Source organism: Lampris incognitus, chromosome 4, assembly GCF_029633865.1.
Source record: "Lampris incognitus isolate fLamInc1 chromosome 4, fLamInc1.hap2, whole genome shotgun sequence".
Classification (NCBI taxonomy): Eukaryota; Metazoa; Chordata; class Actinopteri; order Lampriformes; family Lampridae; genus Lampris; species Lampris incognitus.
The window spans coordinates 60,300,144-60,318,673 of record NC_079214.1 but is presented as its reverse complement, the minus strand read 5'-3'; the positions used below and the strand labels follow the sequence as shown (position 1 = coordinate 60,318,673).

Below are 18,530 nucleotides of genomic sequence, written 5' to 3'. Positions count from 1 at the left end.
ACGGAAGTTCTGCAGTTGAGAAAATGTTGTGCCAAAACAGAGCTGTCTGACAGCAAGATAAAGCTGTGAAGATATTGATTTTATTTATTTTTTAGGTGCAGCTTTTTTAGGTGGCTAAAACACATATTTTGTTTCTGGCCCCTTCCACAGCAGTACATTGCTTGCTAATCCTGTTTATACTCCTGCTTGCTTCTCCAAACTGCGGGCGCACCGACCGCAATCTACTGTAGGTAATACACTGATTATGGATAGATACTTCATACAACCACACTCCAAAAAATCCAAACTATCCCTTTAACTGGTGCCTATAGTGACTCACTGTTGGACATTGAAAGCAAGACTTTCTCCCAGGTGCCAGGGAGTCTGACCTGCTTTCAAACCATAGCACATTAAGTTAAAATCAATACTTGGCGGCACCTGTGTTGTTTTATTCTATATGGTTTAGGCTTTAAGTGAAGAGGACTGTGAACTCTGACCATTCATGTCACTCTTTTTCCAAATTTACTCATTTCTTTTACCCCTCAGGACGTGACCGCTCAGCCTTTGATGGGCTTCGACCCTCTCCCTCCATTGGAGTCTGTGACATCTTACACCCGACCTGAAAGGTAGCTGGTGTTGCTCAGGACTTAAAAAATGACTTGTAAAGTTATGATACAATCATGCAATATATTATAGAAAATAATATACCCTAACAGGGTTTAGAAAAGTAGTTTTTTAATTCATATAATTCATATATAATATCCTAGGTAGGATAAGATTTGACATATTGGGCTTATCGAATGTCCCTTTAATTGCATTTGTTTGTATGTCTGTGTGTGTGTATATGTTGTGTTGTGTTTGTGGCTATTTTATGCACCTGTGTAGACAGAGTGTTGCAGGTTCCAATGAGAGTACATTGTCGCTGTTTTTCCGTACTTTGCTGCCAAATTTCAACTTTCAGGTGAGTGTTTAAAGGGTATGGACTGGCCTCCATCCATCTAATCATAGCTTTGTTCAGTTGTTTGTTCATCAGTGTTTCACAAACAATCCCTCCAACGGGCCCAAAGTGGTCTGATTATTGATTTACTATCAATTCCATATATCAATTTTGATCATTCAGGTGCTAACCACTGATCAAATTTTGATAAACATCTGGAGAATTATGCCTTTACCACTGCATTCTGCCACGTCTCGCTTTGGACAAACTCGTCTGTAAGCGCACTTTTTACTTGCTAGTTGTTTTTCTTCCTGTTTGTCCATGTCTTAATGATGATTGCCCAATTTTGATGAAACTTTGAACGATGACGATTTGACGATCCAGTCTTATATTTAACAAGGACACAGTGTCGTGGGTGTAAAGTACAACTGTTGTGTGACTTTGCTGTAAACAGAATGATAAAGGATTATTGTCTTAAGTTTGTAAATTGAAGTAGGCCTAGTCTCAGAAAAGTTGAATCAGTTCATCTGGACAAAAGATGTAATGGGAGAAATGTTTCATCATTCATCTAAGTGACTTTATCAATTTCAGCTGACTGCAGGTATCCCCAACCTTATAATTAAGGTTAATTCATGGTCACAGCAATTTGCATATGAAACCAGTGTTAAATCGCCAGTTTCAGTCATTATGCAATGGTACTGTTATAAGGGTGGGGATCCCTGCAGTCAGCTGAGACTGAAAAATTCACTTAGTTCAGTGATGAACCGTTCCTCCACTAAATACTGTGTCCAGATGAACTGATTCAATTTATCTGGGATTCCACACCAGGATTAGTGAGCAGGCATCAAGGTAAGTTGGCCTAGACTGCACATTTTCAAATGAGTAGCTAACACTACATATTATTTACATTATATCTTGACTGGAAGCTTAACACTGACATTGTGAAAATAGCTTACATGGTGTTGTAGCTGTTCAACAGAGCTAAAGTTAGCTCATCTGAATGAAGTTTTTAGCTAATCAACAACCCAAAAGCTGAGACATAAAAACGTGTAAAAAATTTTATTAAAAGAATTATTTGTTTGAGCACACTAAAGGTGATAGAGTATGTCGTACCTTGCATCTCTCTTGGTAGTGATTCTGTGAAATCCTACCTCGAATGAAACCACGCAAGATAGCAAGTGATAGAATACGAGGAAGAGGCTAAGAGAGGATATTGATGGAGGTGCAGGAAAAAATATATTTTTGCCAATATTCCCACCAATGATGAAAATTGTGATGTTAATTAGAAAGAAAAAACCAATGCAAAATCTTTAACATCTTTCAACAGCATGTTTTTTTTTTTTTACATTTTTGAAGTCGTCCCAAATGTGTCAATGACACTGACTGTCATGTCAGTTTGTGAGTGAGTTAGAAGCTAGGTTCATGAGGTGGTTCACATCTAATAATGGATTACACTGATGGGCCCAGGGGGTCTAAACAGAAGAGACAATATGCTATCTGTTCCCTTGTTTATTTCAGGGAAAATCTACAAGCTAACATACATAATGGGTTTCATAGAACTAATAAGCGCTGAATTCCTCCTTGGGCTTACTTGCGTTTTCAAATATCTTCTGATTGGTGTTTTTGCTTGTTTATCTCTCTGTCTGTGTATGTATGTATGTATGTTGCCAGGGATGCACCGATACTGATACTGGTATCATGTATTGGGATGATACCAGGCTAAAATGGATTAAGAGATTTTACTCTTGACTAAAAGCAGACACCAAAAGCCACAAGTAACATATCATAAATAAAAGCAAAACAGTTCGATTTACTGCATTTTGGCACATGGATGCAACTGATTCTGTAGCAATTAATAGGTCCAAATTAATGGTCCAAGTCTGCACTGCTCAGTAAAAGTAATGGATCAGATCAGTACTCATCATAGGCCGATTCTTCAAGATCCTACTTGGATTCTGTAGCTCCTGTGAAAACTTGAAATTGTTGCATCCCTATTAGTCGCTTGCATTTAACTTTCAGGCAAAGCCATGAGATGAAAAAAAGAAAGATAAGGAAAAATTCTGGGGTTTTTTTTTTTACAACTTGGGTGTTATTATATAAAATTGAAATTTGTGCATCCCTATTAGTCATCTGCATGTAACTGTCACTGTTTTAGGCAAAGCCATGAAATGGAAAAAAAAAACAAAGAAAGAAATGAAAATCCTGTTCTGTTTTGTTTTTTTAAATCTGGGGGGGTTTTTTTGTTTTTGTTTTGTTTGTTTTTTTTGTTTTTGTTTTTGTCATCATACATGTTGGTTATGGGGATTTTGGACAGATTTTGGGGCAGTTGCTGCAATCCATCCGGTCCTTGTATAACCAAACTGAGAGCTGTGTCCGCATTCTTGGCACAAAGTCAAACATGTTTTCGGTAGGTATCTGGGTCTCCACCAAGGTTGTCCCTTATCTCCAGTTCTGTTTGTGATATTTATAGATAAAATCCCAAGGCGCAGCCAAGGTGAGGAGTGTGTCCATTTTGGGAACCTCAGAATTGCATCTCTGCTCTTTGCAGATGATGTGGTTTTGTTGGCTTCATCAGAACGTGACCTCCAGCATGCACTGGGGCGGTTTGCAGCTGAGTGTGAAATGGCCGGGATGAGTCAGCACCTCCAAGTCTGAGGCCATGGTTCTCTACCAGAAAATGGTGGATTGCTCCCTCCGGGTTGGGGATGAGTTGTCGCCTCAAGTGAAGGAGTTCAAGTATCTTGGGTTCTTGTTCACAAGTGAGGGTAGGATGGAGCGGGAGATTGACAGGCGAATTGGTGCAGCATCAGCAGTAATGTGGACTTTGTACTGGACCGTTGTGGTGAAGAGGGACCTGAGCCAGAAGGTAAAGCTCTCAATTTGCTAGTCAATCTTCATTCCGACCCTTCGGGTAGTGACCAAAAGGGTGAGATTGCTGATGCAAGCGGCTGAAAAGAGTTTCCTCTGTAGGGTGTCTTGGCTCAGCCTTAGAGATAGGGTGAGGAGCTTGGACATCTGGAGGGAGGTCGGGAATAGAGCCACTGCTCCTTCGTGTTGAAAGGAGCCGGTTAAGGTGGTTCGGGCATCTGATTAGGATGCCTCTTGGGCGCCTACCTTTGGAGGCTTGCCGAGCACGCCCAACTGGGAGGAGACCCCCGGGTTAGACCCAGAACTTGCTGGAGGGACTACATGTCCAATCTGGCCTTGGAACGTCTTGGGATCCCCAAGGAGAAGCTGGAGGGCGTTGCTGGGGAGAGGGACATCTAGAGTGCTCTGCCTATCTTGCTACCACCACGACCCGACCCCGGAGAAGCGGCTGATGATGAGATGAGATGAGATTTTGGATATGGGACTCCCATTGGTCACCGCTTTACAACGGGAGTCTTACAGGGTGACCAAAAAAGCGTTAAAGCTGTCCTTTCAATAACAGTAACAGCAAAAACCTAGTGTCTCAAGTTAGACTGTGTACATGATTTTCCATTATCTACAACCTATCCAGCCAGGTAGTTTATCAATGGTGCTACTACCTACGGTAAGTATAGGCCATGGTCATTCCTGCAAATTGGACCGGGAACTAGCTCAGCAATGTATCAACCATTGATACTATTGGACATTTTAGATAATACCTTTTAACCTGCACTTTCATTTTCACTTCCAAATTTGAGGTTTATATAGTTGGATTGAATTGGATTTGTTGAAATAATGCTTGTGTTCAGTTGTATCTGTAAGATGCTGTTGTAAAGCTGTGTTAGGTGGGGGTCCATGTCCAAGTTCTAATCAATGAAGTTGATGAGCAAAATCATGTCATAACTTGTATGCATGATGGCAAAAACTACCAAAATAAGACTCGGATATTAAAAAGAATGGACATTTCCTGTAATGACCATGAAATAAGGTACATTGTCCTCTGATGATCAGAGAATGTGAACAAAAGGAAGACATTTGTTTGTTGTAAGACCATTGACAAAAAATATGCCACCTTGAGAAATTGTCAGCAGAGTTTCTAAGATGTGTCATATTCAAAGTCCCACAACGTTCGGATCAGCTAAACTAAACACAGTTAAAGCCTTTCCAGCATCCATGCCTATGCTTGCTGTTTAACACTGTACACTGAAAAGTCTGCCTTTTGACCCCGTGTCCGATTCTACTGGAAGGGCTCCCGAGGTAGGCCCATGTCGTTGCAGGTTACTCAATAGCTGTGACAGATCAGAGTGAAAAAAGGGAAGCAGGAAAACATCGAAACACGCACACACACTTGACTGATATAGACGTCCCGTCGAAGTACCCATAAATCCCCTAAAGAGGTTGTAAATGGAAAAACATCAAAGAAGTGAAAGCATATGACCTGTTTGCACATCGCCATGCAAAAGCAATTTAAGTATATCCAGTATTTTTTCGCTTTCTCACTGCACAACTCCACAATGACGACATTCACGAATGTGAAGAAAGTTGTTTACAGCATTGGTACTGATGACTCCTCCATAAGCAGTGCTTCACAGGAAACACTCTTCATTGTTGAAAGCTGCTTTATAAGCCCAAAGCACCAATAAATTATGAAATCATCAGTGAAAATGTGTCAGGGGTAACAGACTAGACTGATGCAGGCCAACAAATAATTTGTTTTAGTTTTATTTTTTCCAAACTTTTTGATAAAGCTTTTCCACCTCTTGTACCATGTTTTGCTGTAGTTTTATGTTTTATGATGTTCTATAAAGTACTTTGTAATTTGTTGTTTGAAAAGGGCAATAGAATGTTTATATAATGGTATTGCTTATCCAAGGATAAGTCTCAAAACAATAACCATCTCAATCTCAGTCTCAGAAAGTCATATTAAAATGCCTTACTGGTTTTAGATGAGAACTATTATTATCCAAGCCACTTATCCCAACTGGGGTTGTGGGATGCTGGAGCCTATCCCAGCAGTCATTGGGCGGCAGCTGGGGGAGACACACCCTGTATGGGCCGCCAGTCCATCACAGGGCCAACACACACACACATTCACACTTAGGGACAATTTAGTATGGCCAGTTCACCTGACCTACATGTTTTTGGACTGTGGGGGGAAACCGGAGCACCCGGAGGAAACCTACGTAGACACAGGGAGAACATGCAAACTCCATACAGAGGATGACCCAGGACAACCCCCAAGGTTGGACTACCCTGGGGCTTGAACCCAGGACCCTTTTGCTGTGAGGCGACCGCGCTAACCACTGCACCACTGTGCCGCCCCACATATCAGGGATAAGGAACACTTTGTCATTTCATTTCATGTACTATTGTACATGAAATGAAATGAAATGCCGTTTCCCCCCAGCCCTAGCAGTGCAACACAAAGACAAAAACACATCCAAAAACTAAAAGAACTACAAGAACACATATATCCAAACTAACACATATATCCAAACTAAACAAAAAAATCACTGTCCGAGGTAACGAACACCAGCCAGGATGACTGTCAGAACTGCTGGTCTGCATGGGCTAACAGTTAGCTTAGCCTGCCCTGCTTCCACGTCTTGTCAGACCGCCCTCGGTGTTTCCTCCTCAGGTGCAACTCCTGCCAGGAGCCGTGGTCCCTGGGCCCACCACACCAAGCAGACCAATCTGTCCCAGCCGATCCAGTGCTAGCTCTCCCAGCCAGACACCCTCGACACACCACCCCGCACTCCACACAATGACATCAAAAACACCACAGTCAATGCCAGGTTACTTTCTGGTTACTAGTTTAGGTTACTACTTTAGTTTGATGAATCAGGGTCTGCATGCAGCCTGTGTCCACCAAAGCCTGATATATATACTCTCTTGCATACCGAACAGCACACTGTATAGCCCATCTAGACCGGGCAAAGGGGGCTAATGGGCCAAGAACCCAGACCACCTGCCCCACCTCCATTAAAGGCACTCCTTCCGCCAGTGGTCTGGCTTCCTGCACCACCAGTACCCCTGGCCTGACATTCGAGGCGGCCCCTCAAAAACGGGCTAAAACATGTAAAAACGTGGTATGGTCATTTAAGGCTGAAAAGTAGAACCCCAACATGTTTGATAATGCAGAAGAGTTCTAACCATCATACTGACAGTTTTAGTAACACTCAGTGGAAATGATTATACTTAATAAAAATTAGATAAATAAAAAAGAATCAACTATTGAAATAGTTCTCGTCCAAAAGCAGCAGGGCGTTTTAATAAGATTTTCTGAGCTTGAGACTGAGATTGTTATTGCTTTGAGACTGTTCCTTTGATAAACAATAATATTATGATTAACTTTCTATTGCACTTTTCTAACAACAAATTACAAAATACTTTACAGACCATCATAAAACATAACTACAGAATCAGAATAATGTTTAGTGGACATGTAGGTTTGCACATACATGGAATTTGACTTCGGTTTTGTGGCTCTCTCAGTGTACTTAACAGAATAACAACACTACAACACAACAATCTTCAGATATATACACAAGGATTGACTTGACAGGAAAAGAATAGTAAATGCAACCTCAGTTGTTATTAAATCTTTTTAATGTAAATGGTATAAGAGGTGGAAAAGCTTTATCAAAACTTTTATTAAAAAAAAACTAAAATGGGGCGTCTGGGTGGCGTGGAGGTCTATTCCGTTGCCTACCGACACAGGGATCACTGGTTCAAATCCCCGTGTTATGTCTGGCTTGGTCAGGTGTCCGTACAGACACAATTGGCCGTGTCTGCATGTGGGAAGCTGGATGTGGGTATGTGTCCTGGTCGCTGCACTAGCGCCTCCTCTGGCCAGTCGGGGCGCCTTTTTGGGGGGGGGGGAAACTAGGGAGAGTAGCGCGATCCTCCCACGCGCTACATATCCCTTGGCGAAACTCCTTACTGTTAGGTGAAAAGAAGCGGCTGGCGACTCCACATGTATCAGGGGAGGCATGTGGTAGTCTGCAGCCCTCCCCGGATCGGCAGAGGGGGTGGAGCAGCTACCGGGACAGCTTGGAAAATAGGGTAATTGGCCAAGTACAACTGGGGAGGGAAAAAAAGGGGGGGGGATTTTTTTTAATAAAAAAAAAACTAAAATTAAATGTTTTGTTGGCCTGGATCAGTCTTGTCTTTTACACCAGAAAGTAGCTCAGTAATACAATTGTTGGATATTTTAGATAATATCTTTTAATCTGCCCTTTCTTTTTCAGTTCTAGATTTGTTATATGTGAATGCTCTCATTCATCCAGGTCATGGTTATCCAAAGGAATTGAATCAAGTGCAACTGGACTTGGTTATATATCCGTGAAGACGTTTCGCCTCTCATCCAAGAGGCTTCATCAGTTCGCGCCTTTCTGACTAGACCAAGCTAGTCTGACTGGCTGGTGATGAGACTCAGATATTTAGCCTCTTTGGAGTCGTTATCAGAGCTATAGATGTCAATGGCTCTTTTGTGTTCCGATGTTTACCAACGACAGTCGTTATCAGAGCTATTGCTGTCAATGGCTCTTTTGTGTTCCGATGTTTCCCAACGACAGTCGTTATCAGAGCTATTGCTGTCAATGGCTCTTTTGTGTTCCGATGTTTCCCAACGACAGTCGTTATCAGAGCTATTGATGTCAATGGCTCTTTTGTGTCCCGGTGTTTAGCAACGACAGTCGTTGGAGGTGTTAGTTTCGACTTCGTTAGTGCTCCATTCAGTGGTCATGAGTCGTTGGAGCCGTTGGTGACCGATTTTTGTTCTTGGAGGCTAAGCTTTTGAGTCTCCTGGGTAGAGATGAAAGGACGGCATTGTAAGTGGGAGATAGGTGGTGTCGCAGACCTCCTCCTCTGTTGAGGGATGGTTTTTCCAGTTTCGCATAGATGGCTTCCTTCACCCCTCTTTCAAACCATCTATCTTCCCTGTCCAAAATGTGTACGTTGCTGTCCTCGAAGGAGTGTGTCTTCTCCTTTAGGTGTAGATAGACTACTGAGTCTTGTCCTGAGGAATTTGGCCTTCTGTGTTGGGCCATCCGTTTGTGTAGTGGTTGTTTGGTTTCTCCTATGTATAGGTCAGTGCAATTCTTATGAGGATTGCACTGACCTATACACAATTCCTTTGATTCTAGATTTGTTGTTTATGTAATTGAATTAATTATTGCAGACCAGAACCACCTCCACGACTTCTTCTCTGCTACCCGTGCCATCTACGTGCCCACCAAGACCGCACCAAGACCAATGAAAGCTGAGGACAATGTAACAATTCTGAGGGACGACTTAGCCATCAGTCAATGATGGAAACAGCACTTCCACCAGCTCCTCTGCAAACCATCACGAGCGTCTCCGGAATGTCTTGATGGTCCACCTACACTGCCGCAAAAACCGTGGATGTCTGCACATCCTTCCGCCAAGGATCTTCAAACAGCTCAGATGCACAACAACAAAGCGGCTGGCCCTGACGGAATCTCTGCCGAACTGAACTGTACAAGTATGGAGGACTACCTCTTCTGAAGCAATTGTACGAAATCATCCTGCAGATCAGTGAAACCAGGACCACCCCAGCTGATTTCAGCGACGCAAACATCGTTACCATTTTCAAAAAAGGGGACCGAGGAGTGTGCGGCAATTACAAATGAATTTCCCTCCTCTCAACAGCTGGGAAAATTCTGTCGCGGATCCTTCTGAATCATCTCACCACCTTGGCCGAAGAAGTTCTCCCTGAATCCCAAAGCAGTTTTCGATCCCACAGAGGAACCACTGATCTGATCTTTGTGGCATGACAGCTCATGGAGAAGGCAAGAAAACAACAGAAGACAATGTTTTTCATCTTTTTCAACCTCGAGAAAGCGTTTGATTCTCTTCAGAGAGCCATTTTATGGAACGTGCTATTCAAATTTGGATGCCCTGACCACTTCATCCAGATGATTCGCGCCCTCCATGATGAAATGAAAGGCTGTGTCTGTTTGCATAGAACCCTTTCCGAGCCTTTCCCACATGTATTGTGGAGTAAAGCAAAGCTGTGTTCTAGCGCCTACGTTATTTTCCATGCACCTTGCTGCTCTCTTGCAGAAGACAGATCGATCACTAGACGGTAAAGTCAACATCCGTTACCGCTTCGATGGCAGCTTGTTCAATCTCCAGCAATTGAATTCTAAGAACAAGACATCCACCAATTTCATCATCGCGCTTCAATATGCTGATGATAATGCTGCTCATACCGTGACTCCAGAAGGTCTTTAGTCGATCACCAACTCCTTTGTTCAGGCCTACAAAAGGTTTGGCTTTTCTGTGAACATCAAGAAAACCAAAACGCTTGCTGTTGTGCCTCAAGATACTCCAGGAGTTCCGCTTCAAACCGCCATCCATGGCCAATCTATAAATCAAGTTCCATCCTTTCAGTACCTTGGAAGAATCCTCGAAGAAACGTGCAGTCTAGAACCGGATATCACCAACAGACTGAAAGCTGCCTACACTGCCTTTGGCTGACTTTCTCACTGTTTTTTCTGTGATTGTGATCTCAAGACATCAATTAAAATCATGGTTTACTGTGCAGTGGTTCGTTCAACCCTCCTGTACGGCTGTGAAGCCTGGACCTGGACCAAATCCGTAAACTAGAATGCTTTCATCAGCAAAAACTGAGAAGTATTATATCAAGGGAACGCTGATCACCTTCAACATCGACCCTAAGAACTGGGAAAAAGTAGCGGAAAATCGAGAACACTGGAGAGCTGCCTGCCTGGCTGGTTCCATCAAGGCTGAAACTGACAAACGTGCCTATGCAGAATAAAAGCATCGTTGCCAAAAAATCCGCCAAGAACAGAGAGCTGCAGGAAAGGGTCCACCCCCTACTATCCCGTCCATGCTGTTCCCGTCTTTTCTATTCTCACCTTGGACTGTTAACCCATCTTCGTTTCAAGCACACACCTTAATCTCTTGGAATGGATCCTCAGACACGAGAGATGCCAGCGACGACGAATTGGATTAAATTGGGTTTGTTGAAACATGTCTAATGCTTGTGTTCAGTTGAATTGTACATACGCTGTTGTAAAGCTGTGTTTAGTGGTGGTCCATGTCCAAGTTCTAAACAATGAAGCTGATGAGTAAAATCATGTCATAACTTATGTGCACGATGGCAAAAACTGAAAATAATACTCAGGGAAAATTGGACATTTCCAGTAATGACCATGAAATAAGGTACATTGTCCTCTGATGATCAGAGAATGTGAACAAAAGGAACACATTTGTTTGTTGTAAGACCACTGACAGAAAATATGCCACCCTGGGAAATTGTCAGCAGAGTTTCTTAGATGTCATATTCGAAGTCCCACAACATTCAGATCAGCTAAACTAAACATAGTTAAAGTCTTTCCAGCATCCATGCTTACGCGTGCTGTTTAACACTGTACACTGAAATGTCTGCCTTTTGATCCCATGTCCCATTCTCCAGGAAGGGCTCCCGAGGTAGGCCCATGTTGTTGCAGGTTACGCAATAGCTGTGACAGATCAGAGTGAAAAAAGGGAAGCAGGAAAACATCGAAACACACACACTTGACTGATATAGACATCCCGTCGAAGTACCCATAAATCCCCTAAAGCAGTTGTAAATGGAAAAACATCAAAGCAGTGAAAGCATATGACCTCTTTACACAACGCCATGTAAAAGCAATTTAAGTATATCCAGTATTTTTTGCTTTCGCTGCACAACAACGACATTCACGAATGTGAAGAAAGTTGTTTACAGCATTGGTACTGATGGCTCTTCCATAAGCAGTGCTTCACAGGAAACACTCTTCATTGTTGAAAGCTGCATTATAAGCCCCAAACACCAATACATTATGATATCATCAGTGAAAATGTGTCAGGGTAACAGACTAGACTGATGCAGGCCAACAAATAACTTGTTTTAGTGTTTTTAAAATGTTTGATAAAACGTTCCCACCTCATACCATTTGTATTAAAAAGATATTTAAAGGTAGGATTTTTCTGTTGCGGTTTGCAAACAGAACATTCAGAGTTGGCTCCTCCCCCCAGCTCAACGACACTAGAACACCGCCATGGTCGGATTAACCCACCAGGGGGCCACGGGGCATGCACGTCCATTGCCCCGGCCCTGTCAGATAGGCTACGCAAACAATACTAAACATTGGTGCAGGCTTGGGGCCCTGCATCAGTAGAGACTAGCTTGGGCCCTGCATTGCGATGCAGGGTTGGAACAAACGTCCCTTGTAGGGTATGATTGGGGAACCCTACTATACGTGAACACAATACCCCTGACCTTTTGGGGCCCCTCATGGTCCGGGGCCCTGGGGCACTGGCCTGGCATGCCCGGGCCATAATCTAGCCTTGAACACCGCAGATGTCAGAATATGTCCCAGTGCTCACCAGCAGTTGAAAGCTAACCTGGGATTCACTCTCATTTTGGGACGAGCTTTGTCAGCTTGGCCTTTCGCCTCGCTATACCTGCGTCTATTCGAAGCTGTGTCCGCCATTGTCATAGCTTCCTCTTGGATGCGTGCTTGTGATCTCGATCTGGCAACTGGTCGCTACATTTTTATAGTCCCGCTGCCCAAAGGTTAACTCTCAGAAAGGTCCTGTACAGCAAAATAAGAGAAATAAAAAAATACAGGCAGAGGACAGGGTCTCTGCCGATACAGACACCGCCACACATCATAAGTGATGTTTGAGAGGGTGTATACATTGATTTTTTTAGGAAAATCCTACTTGTTTCTACCTTTAATAACATTGACTAATGCAAACTGTTGTCTTTTCTCTCTCTGAATGATGTCATCCCCTTTCTCTTCTTCTGTGTATGTGAATGGTGTGATGTGAGCCTCCCCTGAGTGCATGTGTAGTCTGTCCTCCCAGGTCTCCCAGGTGGCCGCCACCTACACACTGCTTGGCATCACCCTCATCACATGTTTTTATATATCTTATAAATCCGTAAAATTTTGTTATCCTATTACAATGTTGTATCCTTCTCTCACTCCGATGTGTGACTTTTTTTTTTTCTTGTCTCTTCTCCCACGTATGTGAGTGGTGTGATGTGAGTCTCCCCTGTGTGCATGTTTAGTCTGTCCTCCTGTCAGGTCTACATGGTGATGGTGGTCCCGTTACTCAGGTCCTAGGCTGGTCCGGTGGCATCTGGACACTGCTTGGCATCCTCCTCATCATATTCTTCATATAACTTACAATTCCATTATAATTCTGTTATCCTCTTTCAATGTTGTTTTCTGTAAATTGTGTAAACACAACATCCATTGCACATCTGTCCATCTTGGGAGAGAGATCCCACCTCCGTTGCTGTCCTTGAGGTTTCTTCCTGTTTTTTCTCCCTGTTAAAGGGTTTTTTAGGGAGTTGTCCCTTATCCGATGTGAGGGTCTAAAGACAGCATGTTGTATTGCTGTAAAGCCCCCCAGAGGCAAATTTGTAATTTGTGGTAATGCCCTATACAAACACAACTGACTTGACTTGACTAGTAAATGGGCTCAAACTTGCGAAATCAGCAGGATGTTCCTTGAAGTTCAAACAGCTGAACCTGACAATTTTGTGTCTGTGGGTGTTCTTTTTTTTTTTTTAATTTAAATTTATTTCTGAATTTTCCCTTTTTCTCCCAATTTAGTGGCCAATCGATTCCTATTTTAGTTCAAACACCCACCCTCGTACTGCATGTGTTCGCCAACTGCATCTCTCCGGCCGGCAGTCTCGAAGGAGTCGCCTCGCCACTTCCGTGACAAGGCGACTCCAGGCCGAACTACTGCTTTTTCCCACACACCCAGAGACGCGTTCATGTGACGAACACAAGCTGACTCCGCCCCCCTCCCGAAGACAGCGTTGCCAATTATTGCTGCTTCATCGAGTCCGGCCATAGTCGGATCTGACGAGACTTGGGCTCGAACCCCGGTCCCCAGTGGGCAACTGCATCGACACAAAGCCGATGCTTAGACCGCTACACCACCGCGGACATAATGAGTGTTCCTTTTAAATGATGTGCCTAGATGTAGTGCCGGTTAAAGCATTTCATGAGGACGCGTTAGGCGCTCACTTAAACCTCTGAATGTTACCCTTTCCTAAGCCTGTTTCATTTGACCTACTGTGGGGTTATGTGTGAAGTGCAAGTCCACGCTGTGGGGACAGAGTAGGTTCAAATGTTCTTCTACAGCTGATTGTTTTCACTCAAAAATTGAAGGGGTCAGGGGGCTCTGTTATGCTGCAGGGGGCATTTTCCTCGCATGGTTTGGGTCCACTTAGAGGGAAGGGTCACTGCAAATCAATGCAAATTTATTCTGAGTGACCGCCTTTATCCTATGATGAAACATTTCTATCCTGATGGGGGTGGCCTCCTCCAGGATGACAATGCCCCCATCCACAGGGCACCAGGGGTCACTGGTAGGTTTGATGAAGATGATGTAAATCATATGCTATGGCCTTCGCAGTCACCAGATCTCAACCTAACGGAACACCTGTGGGAGATTTTGGACCGACGTGACCAACGCACTCTCCACCACCATCATCAAAACGCCAAATGTGGGAATTTCTTTTGGAAGAATGGCGTCCATCCCTCCAGTAGGGTTGAGAGACTTGTAGAATCTATGACAAGGAGCATCTGTTCTGGAGGCTCATGGTGGCCCAACGCCTTGCCAAGACACTTTATGTTGGGGGTTTTTTCTTCACCCGTTCCTTGTCACACGTCTCCTATCTGTATATCGCAAAACTGAAATATTCCCGCTTGATGAATACTTGGATGAATTGAACATTATCAGATAATATCCTCCTCTGATGTTTTTGTGATTTGGCATCAAAAGAGTTACTGACGCAACATCCAGCTTGGCTCCGGGGAGGGTATTATCACTGCCGCCTATAAAAAAAGGGCTTTGCTTCATTATTTCCAATTTGGCTTGTGCAAAAAATAACTCAAAAGAATATTGCATCACTTTGTAGTGTGCATTGCACGTGTAGTTGCATTACATGCTTAGCTGTAAGTCATTGTTTAACCGTCGATCTAAAACTCGAGCATTAATCGGTGGCTTGATGGCATCTGCCTGCAGCTGGGCTACTGCGTTCGGCAGCAGAACGTGGAGAATTGCCCGGTATGCGATCTGAAGATTATAGATTATAGTGATGTGAACCAACGTGATTTGCTTTTTTCATAATAGCATCCCCACCCCCCACCCCGAAACCGTCAATGGTGTTGATAGAAGTGCTCAACTAATGAGCGGAATATCAATACGGATGCAGGAAAAAAAGTCTAAATGCATAGCAGAACAGGCCTGGTTCGTGCCACCATTGGTTGCTGTGCAACTACCTACCCAATTGGTTGTTATAGTTTAAATGTTTTCTCCTCTGATTGATTGGTTGCTGTCCACCGAAATTAGGGGGCGTGGCGCTGGGCAGCGTAAACTGTCTGTTGAATCACATTAGCAGCCGATGAGTGGCGATGCACGAAACAGGCTTGTACTGCTATGTATTTAAACTGTTTTCCCTGCATCTGTGTGTGTGTGTGTATGTGTATATATATATATATATACATACACACATTTTTTATTTTATTTTTATTTTTTTTGGTAAAATTTTATCCGTAGCTGAAGTGAGCCATTTGGCTTACATTAAGACCAAGCTGAGAATGAGAATTTCTCTTAGTGTCCATCTTCTCCATCAAAGTGTGTTTTTCACCATATGTTTTTTCTGCAGTTTTTATCCTCTTTCATACATTTTCAGGCAAACTGCTATTCACTCTATCAAAATGAGGTATATGGGAATTATGTGGGGTAATGGAGTGAAAAGGGCAAACAATGCCTACTGGGTGCATTTGCGCCTGTATTTTTTATGCAGTTAACCCATATCTCAATACAATCTGCTCACTCAAGACACGTTAATACCTGGTGTAAAAGGCCCCTTAAAATTAGTAATGCACAAGTGTGGTAGGAAACGTTAAAAGTTAAAGCAAAACGGCAACATACCCAATAAATGGAAATGGATATTTGCAAATGAATTGACATCTTCCATCATCTCTGTTCAGGGTGGACAGAGGCAGGAGGATGATATGGAGGTGGCTCGAGCCGGTCGGGAGCTGAACCAGGAAGTGAACCGTCTAATGGTGGCAATGAGGGACATGCTGGCCAACATCCAGTTTCAAGAGCCGCCGAGAGAAGACAACCCCGACAGGGATGAAGAGGAATGGGACTGAGTGGGGGTGGGGTGGTTTGAGTATGTAATGTACAGCTAAAGGAATTGAGTATACTACAATGACACGGTATGGGATAGCAGGATTGCGACATATCTTTGAATTGCCAAAATTCAAAAGGTAAACACACACAAAAAAAATGCTTACTCTAAGAGTATGTTAAGTCAAGGGAAATAAATAACTTTGCATTGTGCAGTCAAATTGTCTTCATAGTTTTGTTGCAGTCCTCCATTTTAGTAGTGAGCATAGGGAGCTTGGTTAGGCAAAAGGGGAATGCCATTCTGGGAACGTCCACTTCATATCTTTGAACATTGCCAACTTCTCAGAGGGATGATTATTTTAAACTAGTGATTTTGTGACGATTACAAGTGGAGCTGAACCTGCGGAAATATACACCAATCAGCCAAAACATTAAACCCACTGACGGGTAAGGGAGTAGCATTGATAATCTCATTACAGTGCCACCTGTCAAGGGGTGGCATATATTGGGCAGCAAGTGCACAGTCAGTTCCTTGAAGTTGAAGCAGGAAAAATGGGCAACTGGGTCAGAGCATCTCCAAAACGGCAGGTCTTGTGAGGTGTTACCGGTATGCAGTGGTCAGTACCTGCAAAAGTAGCCCAAGGAAGGACAACTGGTGAACCGGCGACAGGGTCATGGGCGCCCAAGGCTCGGGGCGAAGGCTAGCCGGCCTGGTGCCATCTCACAGAAGAGCTAGTGTAGCTCAAATTACTGGAAAAAGTTAATACAGGCTATGTTAAGCAGGTGTCAGAACACACAGTGCATCGCAGCTTGCTGCACGTGGGGCTGCGGACCGGTCAGAGTGCCCATGATGACCCCTGTCCACCCCCGAAAGCGTCTACAATGGGCACATGAGCGTCAAGAGCTGGACCATGGAGGAAGGTGGCCTGGTCTGATAAATCACGTTTTCTTTTACATCATGCCGATGGCCAAGTGCGTGTGCATCGTTTACCTGGGGAAGAGGTGGCACCAGGATGCGCTACGGGAAGAAGGCAAGTCGGCGGAGGCAGTGGGATGCTGTGGGCAATGTTCTGCTGGGAAACCTTGGGTCACTGGCATTCATGTGGATGTGACTTTGACACGTACCACCTACCTAAACATCGTTGCAGACCAGGTACACCCCTTCATGGCAATGGTATTCCCTGATGGCAGTGGCCTCTTTTCAGCAGGATAATGCGCCCTGCCACACTGCAAAAAATGGTTCAGGAATGGTTTGAGGAACATGACAAGGTGTTCAAAGTGTTGCCTTGGCCTCCAAATTCCATCCATCCATCCATCCATTATCTGAACCGCTGATCCTGCTCTCAGGGTCGTGGGAGGCGGGGAGACACCCTTGACAGGCCGCCAGGCCATTACAGGGTCCACACACACACACACACACACTCTTTCACAGGGACAATTTAGTACGGCTGATTCACCTGACCTACATGTCTTTGGACTGTGGGAGGAAACCGGAGCAACCGGCACAGACACGGGGAGAACAGGCAAACTCCACACAGAGGACGACCCGGGACGGCCCACCAAGGTTGGACTACCCTGGGGCTCGAACCAAGGACTTTCTTGCTGTGAGGCGACCATGCTAACCACTGTGCCACCGCCTCCAAATTCCCCAGATTTCAATCCCATCGAGCATCTGCGGGATGTGCTGGAAAAACAAGTCCGATCCATGGAGGCCCCACCACGCAATTTATAGGACTTAAAGGATCTGTTGCTAACGTCTTGGTGCCAGATACCAGAGGACACCTTCAGAGGTCTTGCAGACTCCATGTCTCGACGGGTCAGAGCTGTTTTGGCGCCACGAGGGGGACCTACACAATAGTAGGTAGTTGTTTTAATGTTGTGGCTGATGTGTATATCTTCGAAAAGATGGGAAAGGGTTTTTGAGGAAGTTCTGACATTGTCAGAGAAGTGAGAATGTTTTGCATTAAACATTTAATCTTTATGCGGGTCAACAAAATGCATCTTTTACTAAGTGACTTTTCAGGAAATTCAGGTTCATGTCAGGACACGTTAATACCAGGAAACTTTTGAGTCCACAGCCCCTGGTTGCCGTTTTGCTGTTACCCCCATAGATTACTTTAGCAAGTGGCCTGAGGTTGCATTCATGTCCCAAGTTACTTCTGCATCAGCGATCCACTTGCTGTCTACAGTGTTCAGCAGGGAAGGAAACCCAAAAGAGTTAATCTCATGACAATGGTAGTCAACTGATTTCACAGGAAATGGAGTCCTTTCTCAAGGACAGGGGGATTGCACACAAACGCTCCTCACTCTACTACCCCCGGGCCGATGGGGAAATTGAGAGATTTAATCGATGTCTGAAGGATAGTCTACTGGCTGTGAAAATAGAAGGAAAGGAGTGGACAGCATCAACCAGAGACCTTCTACAGGTCTACAGGGCAACCAGGCATGCCACCACTCAATGCTCCCCTGCAGAGCTGTTGCACGGACGTCAGATGTGCACCAAACTCCATGTGACAGGCCTCCACAA

At 44.1% G+C, this 18,530-nt stretch overlaps 1 protein-coding gene across 1 annotated transcript in view; it reads left to right on the top strand.

Moving 5' to 3' along the window:
• The window catches only part of tcf25 (transcription factor 25 (basic helix-loop-helix)), a 75,693-nt gene extending 59,469 nt beyond the window's left edge, over positions 1 to 16,224 (top strand). Inside the window, exons 16-18 of the mRNA XM_056278210.1 lie at positions 526 to 605; positions 865 to 940; positions 15,859 to 16,224. Of these exons, the coding sequence (XP_056134185.1) occupies positions 526 to 605; positions 865 to 940; positions 15,859 to 16,026 (324 nt within the window). The 3' untranslated portion in view covers positions 16,027 to 16,224. The remainder of the gene's footprint in view (positions 1 to 525; positions 606 to 864; positions 941 to 15,858) is intronic.
• Positions 16,225 to 18,530: the final 2,306 nt, after the last annotated feature.